This window comes from Bombina bombina, chromosome 6 (assembly GCF_027579735.1).
Source record: "Bombina bombina isolate aBomBom1 chromosome 6, aBomBom1.pri, whole genome shotgun sequence".
In the NCBI taxonomy this organism is placed as follows: Eukaryota; Metazoa; Chordata; class Amphibia; order Anura; family Bombinatoridae; genus Bombina; species Bombina bombina.
This window is the reverse complement of record NC_069504.1, coordinates 766,881,238-766,893,778: the sequence shown is the minus strand read 5'-3', so window position 1 is coordinate 766,893,778 and position 12,541 is coordinate 766,881,238. Positions and strand designations below refer to the sequence as shown.

The following is a 12,541-nucleotide window of genomic DNA, read 5'->3' as shown; positions in this document are numbered from 1 at the left end:
TGAACCTCTTCATTCCATAGATATCAAGCTTTTATCTTGGAAAGTTCTGTTTTTGGTAGCTATTTCCTCGGCTCGTAGAGTTTCCGAGTTATCTGCCTTACAGTGTGATTCCCCTTATCTGATCTTCCATGCAGATAAGGTAGTTTTGCGTACCAAACCTGGGTTTTTACCTAAGGTGGTATCTAATAAGAATATCAATCAGGAGATTGTTGTTCCGCCTTCTTCAATGAAGGAATGTCTATTACACAATCTTGACGTGGTTCGTGCTTTAAAGTTTTATTTACAAGCTACTAAAGATTTTCGTCAAACATCTGCTTTGTTTGTTGTCTACTCTGGACAGAGGAGAGGCCAAAAGGCTTCGGCAACTTCTCTTTTGTTTTGGCTAAGAAGTATAATCCGCTTAGCTTATGAGACTGCTGGCCAGCAGCCTCCTGAAAGGATTACAGCTCATTCTACTAGAGCTGTGGCTTCCACATGGGCTTTTAAAAATGAGGCTTCTATTGAACAGATTTGCAAGGCGGCGACTTGGTCTTCGCTTCATACTTTTTCAAAGTTTATAAATGTGATACTTTTGCTTCTTCGGAGGCTATTTTTGGGAGAAAGGTTTTACAGGCAGTGGTACCTTCCGTTTGAGTTCCTGCCTTGTCCCTCCCTTCATCCGTGTACTTTAGCTTTGGTATTGGTATCCCACAAGCAATGAATGATCCGTGGACTGGATACACCTTACAAGAGAAAACATAATTTATGCTTACCTGATAAATTTATTTCTCTTGTGGTGTATCCAGTCCATGGCCCGCCCTGTCATTTTAAGGCAGGTATCTTTTATTTTTAAACTACAGTCACCACTGCACCCTATGGTTTCTCCTTTCTCTTGTTTGTCTTCGGTCGAATGACTGGAGGTGGCAGTTAAGGGGAGGAGCTATATAGACAGCTCTGCTGTGGGTGATCCTCTTGCAGCTTCCTGTTGGGAAGGAGAATATCCCACAAGTAATGGATGATCCGTGGACTGGATACACCACAAGAGAAATAAATTTACCAGGTAAGCATAAATTATGTTTTTCATATAACTGCATGTAATAAACACTACTATAAAGAATAAAATGCACAGATACTGATATAAAAATCCAGTATAAAATGGTTTAAAAACGTACTTAGAAGCTTTCAGTTTAACTCTGTTGAAAAGGCAGATGGATAGCCCACTGCAAGTGGGAAATAAGACACTCCCCCCCCGCCCTTTCTTTTCCATATGAAAAGACCCTTTACACAAACGGGAGCAAGCTGGAGAAGGTAGCTGACGGAATTCAAATAAAACTTTGGGGCTTGGTTAGGAGTCTGAAAATCAGAGCAATGTTATTTAAAAATAAGCAAAACTATACATTTTAAAAAAAAAACAAATTTTATGGGCTTTATAAATAGATCATGTACAAAACATTTATGCAAAGAAAAAATGAGTGTATTATGGCCCTTTAAGAAAGATGTACATCCATCAAGGATTACAGTAGCAACCTGCGGCAAGTATTGCCAAGGTTGTGGGAGCAGCATCTTATTGGTACAATGCCTTGTCTGATCTGATTTCAGAAGAGACTACGATAGAGGAGATCCAAGACAGGATCAAGGTTCTTAAACTGGCTATTATCTTTATCTGTGATTCAAACATGCAGGTAATTAGACTGTGAGCTAATATGTCTAGCTTCACTGTTGTAGTTCACAGAGCTCTGTGGTTAAAATCTTGGTCTGCTGATGTTTCTTCAAAGGCCAAGCTTTTGGCCTTACCTTATAAGGGTAAGACTTTATTTGGGCCCAGTCTGGCGGAGATCATTTCAGAAGCAATATCTCATACAGAGATGTTGTTGACTTTTCTACGTTCCCACGGGTGGAACGTGAATCTGAAAAGAGTAGTCTAGTTCCAACTACAAGAGTGTGTTACCTAGGGACAATCATAGATTCTTTGTCCATGAAGATTTTCCTGACGGATGTCAGAAAATTAAAACTTTTTGCTTCTTGCCTTTCCCTCCAGTCTGCTTTTCCTCAGTGGCTCAATGTATGGAGGTGATTGGTCTGATGGTGGCTCCATGGACATCATTCCTTTTGCTCGGTTCCATCTGCGACCGCTGCAGCTTTGCATGCTCCGTCAATGGAACGGAGACCATTCAGCTTTATCGCAGAGGATACATTTGGACCCTCTATCGAGAGACTCTCTCTCGTGGTGAATTTCACAGGAAAATCTGTCTCGGGGGAACTTGCTTCTTGAGACCTTCCTGATTGTGACTACGGACGCCACGCTGGGGAGCTGTTTGGGATTCTCTGAAAGCTTAGGGCCTCTGGTCTCGGGAAGAGTCTTCTCTTCCCATAAACATCTTGGAGTTCAGAGCAATCTTCAATGCCTTGACAGCTTGACTTCAATTATCTTTAGTCAGGTTTATCAGATTCCTGTCGGATTATCACCTCAGTGGCTTACATCAACCACCAGGGAGGAACTCTTGAGTTCCTTGGCCATGAAGGAGGTGATTCTGCAGTGGGCAGAAGCTCACGATTGTCTCCTACAATCCACATTCCAGGAGTGGACATTTGGGAAGCAGATTTTCTGAGCATACAGACTTTTCAACCCAGGGAATGGGCTCTCCATATGGAAGTGTTATCCAGGATAACCCTCTGGTGGGGGTTCCGTAGTTGGATCTGATGGCGTCTCATCAAAACGCCAAGCTTCCAAAGTACAGTTCAAAGTCAAGAGATCCTCAGACCGCCCTGATAGATGCTCTGGCGGTTACTTGGGATTTCAGACTAGCATACCTATTTCCTCTGTTTGCTCTCCTTCCACGAGTCCAAATCTAGATTCTCTGAAGCTGACTGCTTGGAGATTGAACGCCTAGTCCTGTCTAAATGTGTTTTTTTCGGATGCAGTCATTGATACTATGCTTCAGGCTTGTAAATCTGTTACTCGTAAGATTTACCCTAAGATATGGTGTGAAGCTAAAGATTTTTCTTGGAGTCGGGTGAGGATTCCACAAATTTTATCTTTTCTTCAGGATGGCCTGGAGAAAGGTTTGTCAGTCAGTACTCTGAAAGGTCAGATTTCTGCTCTGTCTATCCTTTTGCACAAACGTCTGTCAGAATTACCAGATGTTAAAGCTTTTGTTCAGGCCCTGGTTAAATTCAGGCCTGTGTTTAAACCTATTGCTCCTCCTTGGAGCCTTAACCTAGTTTTTAAAGTTTTGCAGTAGGCTCCGCTTGAGCTGATGCATGTTGTTGATATAAATTTGTTATCTTGCAAGGTTTTGTTTCTCCTTGCTATTCCGCTCGCAGAGTTTGAGCTTTCTTCCCCGTACTTTATTTTTTAATGCAGATAAGGCGGTCCTTCGTACTAAATTGGGATTTCTCCCTAAGGTGGTGTCGGTTCAAAACATTAATCAGGAAATTGTTGTTCCTTCTTTTTGTCTTAATCCTTCTTCTCATAAGGAACATCTTTTGCATAACTTGGATGTTGTGCATACTCTAAAATTTTACTTACCAGCTATTAAGGATTTTCGGCAATCTTCTGCTCTGTTTGTTATTTTCTCTGGAGAGAAGTATGATTTGTTTTGCTTATAACACTGCTGGACAGCAGCCTCCTGAGAGAATTACGGCTCATTCCACTAGGGCTGTCTCTTCATCTTGGGCTTTCAAGAACGAAGTTTCTGTGGAACAGATTTGCATAGCAGCAACATGGTCCTCTTTGCATACTTTTTCCAAATTCTACCAATTTGATGCTTTTGCCTCGGCTGGGGCTTCTTTTGGGAGAAAGGTTCTTCAAGCGGCGGTGCCTTCTGCTTAGGTCCTCCTGCCTTGTTCTCCCTCCCTGTTCATTCCGTGTCCTCTAGCTTGGGTATTGGTTCCAACTAGTAATTGGAATGAAGTTGTGGACTCTCCATGCCATAGGAAAGAAAACAAAATTTATGCTTACCTGATAAATTTTCTTTCCATGCATGGAAAGTCCACGAATCGTCCTCTCTCTCTTTTTTTTTTTTTTTTTTATTATTATAATTCAGCAGTTTTTTTGAGTATACCTCAGGCACCTTTTTCACTCTTGCGTTTCTTCTTTCCATTTTCCTGGGGATTATGGGTAAGGGAAGTTACACTTTTGCTGGGGTGCTCTTTGCCTCCTCCTGTTGGACAGGAGTTGAATATCCCACTAGTAATTGGAATGAAGTCGTGGACACTCCATGCTCGGAAAGAAAGAAATTTATTAGGTAAGCATAAATTTTGTTTTTATTGAAAAGATCAAAAGAAAAACAATTTGCATCCTGTATTGAATGCCACACACAAAGTTTTATAATACAGAAGTGTGATTTGCAGATCACAAAAACAAAAGAATAAACAATATAACAATATCACATTTCTAATGAATTATTCTTCTTAATGTTAAATCATCTCACCTGAAATATTCTATTTCTACAAATAACAATAGACAGTGTATTAAATCATTAACCAACATTTGACTAATTTGTAAAGGACAAGGTGCTCAAAAGGCTCGATTTATCAAGCTACGGCGGACAGGGGCGTACATATGTGCCCCTGTCAACCGCGGCTCGTCTCTGGCGGACAGAATTCAGATGGCGGAATTTAACATTGCAGGCAATCGCTATTTTGTGCTCCCATGCAATGCTGCCCCCTGCCCGCGCACAGCCAATCACGCCAGTCAATCTCCCAGGTCGGACGAGACCGGGGAGATTGAAACTCTCCTAAGAGGTCAAGAAGAGTATAGGAAGCAGCCGTTTGATGACCACTGCTTGATAAATATCAAGCCCTTAATGTTCCTTAAGGAAAAAAACTATAGACTAAAACAGACTGGATGGAGGGGGAAGCAAAAGAAAATGTTCTCCTATATTTTATTTCTACAAACCAAACTTATTTTCAATAATGATTTGTCAACTGAAAAAAAACAAGGTATAATTTCTGTGGATACTTCACAGAAATATAATGTAAAAGGGGTCGACAAATCGGTTTAAAATGTATCGCTCAAATGTGTGGTTTTTTTCTATTTTCTTCTTCTGCTGCTAGACACACATACTGCAGAATACAGGTCTGTGCAACATTTTATACAGTGATTGCTTGATTAATACAAAAGCTCATCAATATCCCTAGTGGACAACAGTAAAGACTATAAAACATACTAAAGAGTTTGTGTTTTGTTTTTTTTTTATTCAAGGTTTTCCCTGGACACGATAGATATTGATATATAATTTATTTATTAAACTTTTTAGTTATACAATTTATAGAGCGCCAACAAATTCCGCAGCGCTGGCCATGGGTACAAAAGTTAACGAAGTACAACGATGATAATAAGTGTGTGTATATATATATGTGTGTATATATATATATATATATATATATATATATATATATATATATATAAATATAATATTTTAATTATGTTTGCTGCATCTTGTAATTTATATTATATTAATTATGTTTGCTGCATCTTGTAATTTATCTAGATGGTGTAGTACATATACCATATTTAAGTATGGTGTTTGCTTGACCCTGCTACATAAAAATTATATATCCGCGCAGAAGTTTTACTTTTGAAGAGGTGTTAAGATAAATATTTGAGAGTTTTTAAGCACTTCTAAAACTTTTTTTTATGTAGAATTTAGTGATGCATTGATTATTAACTGATGTAAACGGTGTATATGAAATACTTTTAGTATTTATGAAAATAATATACAACATTCCTATTAAAGATGATATTACTCCTCAATTTGAGTATAATTTATATTTAATCTCTAAATTATTTGGCTGCCAAACATTTTATACTTTACAAAGTATAAAATACTGCACATTTTTAATCTTACAATATTCATTTGGGATCTGGTTGTGTTCTATTATTTTTCTTTGTCTCATATATCTTGCTTGTTATTCGCTTTTCACTTCTCTGTTTATTTTTAATTATTTCCTGCTTTAAAGGGACATCATATACTTTGATCTAATGCTTCCTTTAGACTGATCCCTTACTGGCCTCTGCAGTGACTATAAGCACCTATTTAACAGGCACACCACCGAATGATTATACTGACCACCTAGCTGAACTTAAGCAATATTCAACTAATATTAAATTGTTTTAATGTTTGTTGCAGAAATTATCTTTAGATCAATTTTATTTGCATTATGCAATTCATTTGTACTTTTGATAGCTTAAGCTGCGTTAAAAAATAACAAAAAAATGTATAATTTTGCAAAGTATTTCACTGCTTCCACCAAACTACTTCATAATGCCATCCAGCTGGCAAAATTTTCTGGAAAGACTGTTATTAATTACTTTGTCATTCTTTCCTCCATACATTTTTTTTTCACCATCCTCTCTGTGACATATATTGTTGGTTCCTCAGTGTTAAGTTCCTGTTATAAACTTCCCTCATACTTAATTTCCCTTCATTTTTGTATAATTTCTTCTCTAAAAACCTCAATTTAAACGTCTCTTTCATTACTTTCTAGATAACTCAGGACAAGATCATCTGCCTCCCAAACCACATATCTGCTGATGCTGTTTCTCAGATTTCATGTCAACAGTTTATCCAAAATCCACCAGCCTCTAACTCAAGCGATGAGGACTATCCCGCTTCTACCCCTACTCCTAGTTCTACTAAAAGTCCACCACGGGAGATGAGTGGCTTGCGCAACAACCTAGACCTCCAACAGTACAGCTTTATTAACCAAATTTGCTATGAGACTGCTCTACACTGGTATGCAAAATACTTTCCATACCTAGTGGTTATCCACACTCTAGTCTTCATAATTTTTGGCAATTTTTGGTTTAAGTTTCCAGGTACTAGCTCCAAGATAGAGCATTTTATCTCTATCTTAGGCAAGTGCTTTGACTCACCATGGACAACACGAGCACTGTCTGAGGTGACCGGAGAGACCCCACAGGAGAAGGCAATAGACAGAGATGTCTCCAAGTTGAATTTGGAAGAGAATGGTAGTCCTGCCATTGCACCAACAATTCCAGATAAGCTGGTTGCTGACACCTCCTCAGCTAGTGTCCTGGACAAGAAGGAGGGTGAGCAGGCTAAGGCACTGTTTGAGAAGGTTAAGAAGTTCAGGCACCATGTGGAGGAGGGTGACCTTCTCTATTCCATGTACATGCGGCAGACAGTTTTAAAATTCTGTAAGTTTTTGCTTATCACAATTTATAATGCAGCCTTAGTAGGCAATATACATTTTATTGTCCCTTGCAGTGTCCACACTGAAGAGATGACTGGTTACAATAGCTTCTGCTGCAATCACACTAAAGCCCATCTGTTCTCAAAGTTGGCAATCACTTACATCTGCTTTCTAAGTGTTTATGGATTGACATGTATGTACACATTATATTGGCTTTTCCGACGCTCATTAAAGGAGTATTCCTTTAGATCAGTACGTGAAGAGACTGGGATAGGGGATATCCCAGATGTCAAGAATGACTTTGCATTTGTACTACATCTGGTAGACCAGTATGATTCTCTTTATTCCAAGAGGTTTGCAGTTTTTCTCTCAGAAGTGAGTGAGAGCCGACTGAGACAGTTAAACCTTAACCATGAATGGCCTGCAGAGAAGTTGAGGCAGAAGCTTCAGGAAACACCAGAGGGAAGACTTGAGCTACATCTTTTCAAGCTCCCAGGCTTGCCTGACACAGTATTTGAGGTTACTGAAATGGAATCACTTAAATTAGAGATGCTTAGTGAGGTCATTATTCCTCCAATGGTGTCTAAACTGGTTAGGTTGCAAGAACTGTCCCTCTTCAATTGTTCGGCAAAATTACAAAATGGATCCCTGGCATATCTTCGTGACCACCTAAGAGTCCTACAGATTAAGTTTGATACTATCAAAGAAATACCACTGTGGGTTTTCAGTCTTCGGGCACTGGATGAACTTCACTTAATTGGCTTTGTATCTCAAGATCTCTCCAAAAATGCTGCCTTTGAAAGCCTTAAAGAGCTTAGGAGTCTCAAAGTTTTGACATTCAAAAGCAACCTCTCTAAAGTACCTCCAACTGTATCAGAAGTTGCTGGTCATCTGCAGAAACTTAGTATACACAATGATGGGACCAAGCTTTTAACAGTTAATGCTCTGAAGAGACTTTCCCTACTGAAAGAGTTAGAACTCATTCATTGCGACCTAGAACGAATCCCCCACGCTGTTTTTAGTCTCAGTAATTTGCAGGTCTTAGATCTGAGAGAGAATAGCCTACACACTATTGAGGAGATAATAAGCCTGCAACACTGTCGGAAATTAAGTGTTCTAAGACTTTGGCACAACCAGATAGCTTATATTCCAGAACACATTCGTAAACTGAAGAGTCTGGAAGAGTTGTGCTTGAATCGCAACAAAATTCTAGTGCTTCCACCCCAGCTTTTCCTCTGCACCAAACTCCGACACCTAGATTTGTCTTACAATGAGATCCGGGAATTGCCTCCAGAGGTTGGGGTTTTACAGTTACTTCAATACCTGAGCTTGACTGGAAACTTTTTAGAAGAACTTCCCAATGAACTTTTCTTTTGTCAGAAGCTAAAGACTCTAAAATTAGGGCACAACAAGTTAGGGAGCCTGTCCCCTAAGGTGGGAAGTCTAGTAGGTCTTTTAAAGCTTGAACTTAAAGGAAACAGGCTAGAGGTTCTGCCCCAAGAGATAGGTCAGTGTGTGAGCTTAAGGAAGTCTGGGTTGGTGGTTGAACAATCATTGTTAGATACTCTGCCTACAGAACTGAGGGAGAAACTGAGCGAGGAATGAGAGGAAAATGAAATAAGAGAGGGAAAAAATTGTAAGGAGAGGTGTATAAAGGACCGAATATGAAAGAACAGTATGATACAAAATTGAGGGCACAAACCCAAAAGTTATTTAAGACCATGAGAACTGGGACGAGAGATTAAATGTAGGTAGAGGAATGAAGTTTAAGGGTGGAGAGAATAAATGGAGGCAAACTGTGTTTTAGGGATATTTCTAGGACAAATTAATAGAATGTAATTTGTTCAGGAATTGAATTACCATTACCTATCTCTGTCTTGCATTTCCCAAGTCCAGTCTTTGGACTATTAGCATGTCAGTATTTTAAGGCTCTCTGTACCTTGGCATATTAAACGATTAGCTGTTTGATTAGCCCAGGACTTCGTAAATTTAAAAACCTAAGTTGTCGGTACAGCAAGAGTGATTTGTGTCCTTAGATACTAGTAACCTTTTGATTTACAAACACACAGGGAATCAAGGCGTTAATCTGTATGATTTAACACCTTGATTTCCAGGTAAGTACATACCACTCCAGTGACCGCTACTGTATAGACAAAGAGGCATACTTGGTATAGGCACAAACTATGTAGACCTGTATGTGAAATGCAGCAAACGGCTACGTAAATATAAATATAGGAATTGCCCATATTCATGTCCTAGCACTTTGGGGAACTAACTGTGCAGATAGGTACCCAGTAATCCCAGGTATATGAATATACTGCCTCACAGCAAAAATGTGCGTGTTGTCCCAGCTTATGCCAAGAATTGTATGTAGTCTGTGGTCTCCTGCCAGGAGATGCAAACATTCATTTTCTAGGCTCTCACTGAGCAATGTTTACAGGCTTTGTGTTTCCCACTACCATTTCTGTTATTCAGTGTGCCTTTTTTTTATTTGAAGGGCAGTAAAGGGGTAAGACAGGTCAGAGCTCACAAACCTTGGTGCAATGCCTTGGTATTAAGGCTACATTTGACTCTGGATTTGTCAAGTCCTGGGTTAACCAATTTGTGATCTAGTAGGTTACCATTAACGTCCAGCCTGTTAGGTATTCCTAAAGAAAGAAGTTTAGAAACACCATGACATACTCATGGGGAGAAAAAAAAAGTAAAGATGAATGAAAAATGTTAGAAGTTATGTCTAGGATGCCCTAATACTTAGAATTGTTTTTAGAAGGGGAATTTTAGGACTCTCCATCAAAACATTTAGCAACTGTTGATCTAAGGACTGACCAGCATATATTTAGGAAGGATGGAAATATGTATTTTAATGTTAGCTGCATGTTCTTAATAATGTTCATTTTTTTAAGTTATTAAATGAAATAAACATTTCAGTTAACATTTTGTGTGTGCATTACTAGTAATTAAACAGTAGAGGGGGCTACTAAGCAAGATGGCAGCAATTAGCCAATACTGATTGTTGTTAGAATTAATGTTAATGGAATACTGCTATTCATAGCACTGATCTCTGGATATCTATATTGAGTGCTCAAATAATAAGTAATGGTATTAGATGAAGCTGCTTTGCAGAAATTAAATGAGGTGACATCTGTTTGTGACTAACACTAAATAATCATAAAATACAGCATAACAGATTAAATATGATGCAACTGCTTATGTAGGAGTGCAGCCTGCTAAAATAACAGTGCTGGAGTAATTGTGGAACATTTGGTTAGCTCTGGAAAAAAAGTGTGTTTTATGCAGAGACACAGCTTTGTGTACAATTGAAGAACGCTGCAAAACCTAATCATAAAGGATGTGTGAACACTGGGAAAGAAGATTATTTCATTAATGTAAAGAGGTGCTTTTTTATTATAGGGACAGTACTGTTAAATTGTTTTACCTTAATGTGTTTCCAATGACTTGTTATACCAGCTGCAGAGTATGAAATATGAGAAATTGCTCCTTTTTATGTTTATTTTTGTCTTTAAAATATTTGGTTTTGTTAATTGAAACCATAACCCATCAAAATTGGTTGAGCTTGCAGGTAAATCAGATATCCTTATTGTATTGCTTTCTGTACACGCATATGCCTATATGTAACATTTACATTTGTTTTCCTTTTTTTTTTTCTTCAGTATTTTACATAACTCTGATAAAATCTGAACTGTTCACTAAAGTACAAGGCACCAAGCAGTTCCATGACTATGAGGTTATCATTATTTAGACTATTATTAATTTTTGGGAAATTAAACATTTGTCTCATGGTAACTTAGAGGGCATGGTAATTTGTCTAAAAACAGCAGAAGGGTTGTAAAAAGCATGGTACAATGACAATTGTCTGAGGTTGTGGCTGGAATATTAGGGAGGACACTGATACGCCTTTGTAATTGGGAAAGCTGGCGTCTGTAATTACATGGCCACGACTTAACTCTGAGTCACAAAAGGTATCAGGGAGAGGCCATTTCTGGACATATGACCCTTTTTCTGTCTTAAAACGTGAGATATAGCAACACCTAGTGGTAATAACTAGAAATTCCATTATGGGCATTCAGAAATAGCACAAGTTATAGCTTGTCTTTCATCTCATTGACAAATTCAAACCCTGCTAGCCTTATTAGATAGTAACAATTTGCTCTTATCCCGTCTGGCAAGTTGTGGTTTTTTTTTAATGTGGTTTTTTTTTTAATATAAATTAAAGGTCCAATGTTTTCATACAAAATCCCTGTATTCTAATGACTTTGAACTGCATACCCATCATATTGACTGAGAACCTTAGTTAGCCGAATTCCTATCCACCAGAAAACAAATTTTAATGCAACTTATTATATAGTAGTACTAATTATTTATTACTTCAACACATTTACCTTCTTGAAAACCTGTTTCCTCATTACAAATCTTTACACTCTGGGTGTTTGTTTGTTTTTAATTTGCTTAGTTCTCAATTTAACACAAATTTCCCTTTTTTAAACTATAGAGCCTGTTCAAAAATAGAATATGTTCATTAATTTTGCAATTATATTTCTGGAAGTTTAAAAAAATAATATATATGACAGGGCTAGTTGCACACATCAGGAATGAAACATGTAGGTATTTCCAAGAAACTGCAGTGAAATAAAATGGTCTTAACAACAACATACCCCACAAACACACACAAAACATTCTATTTCATATTTTGGAATGCAAAATTTGTTTAGGTTCAAGCTGTTCCTCCAAATAAAAAAAAAATATGGCTCCAATCATTACAAAGCTTTTGTAAAAACAAGCAACAAAGAGCCCCCCATAGTGTACCAAGAGATCATCTTCTATGACAGGGTCTGACAAATTTGTTCAAAATCTAGGAGCCAGCCCAAAAAGTTAGGAGCTAGATATTTTTAGGCAGCCCAATATATATATATATATATATATATATATATATATATATATATATATATATATATATATATATATATATATATATATATATATATATATATATATATATATATACACATACATACATACATACATACATACAGACCAGTGTTTCTCAATTCTAGTCCTTCAGGGCAGATTTTCAGGATTATCTTAGGTGAGAGTGGGTTAATATCCATGGTTACCAATCAGCTGTTTGTTTAACCTGTGTTCTAGTTCAGATAGCCTAAAAATCGGGTTTGTTAGTGTGTCCTGAGGACTGTAGTTGGGGAAACACCGTTGTAGACCACCATTGGCTTCTGTATATTTGTGCATGGCTCATGCAGTCTGTCTGTAGTCTGGACTCTAGAGAAGATGGTAAAGATAGCATTTAGTAAAAGTCTTTTGCTTAATTGCCCCGTTTTACTCATGTCCCTTTTAATTAAAATCATATCAACAGAGAACAAGCATAAGC

At 37.8% G+C, this 12,541-nt stretch overlaps 1 protein-coding gene across 1 annotated transcript in view; it reads left to right on the top strand.

Moving 5' to 3' along the window:
* The window catches only part of LOC128663633 (volume-regulated anion channel subunit LRRC8E), an 83,588-nt gene extending 73,516 nt beyond the window's left edge, over window positions 1-10,072 (top strand). Inside the window, exon 3 of the mRNA XM_053718054.1 lies at window positions 6,472-10,072. Coding sequence (XP_053574029.1) covers window positions 6,472-8,745 — 2,274 coding nt within the window. The 3' untranslated portion in view covers window positions 8,746-10,072. The remainder of the gene's footprint in view (window positions 1-6,471) is intronic.
* Window positions 10,073-12,541: the final 2,469 nt, after the last annotated feature.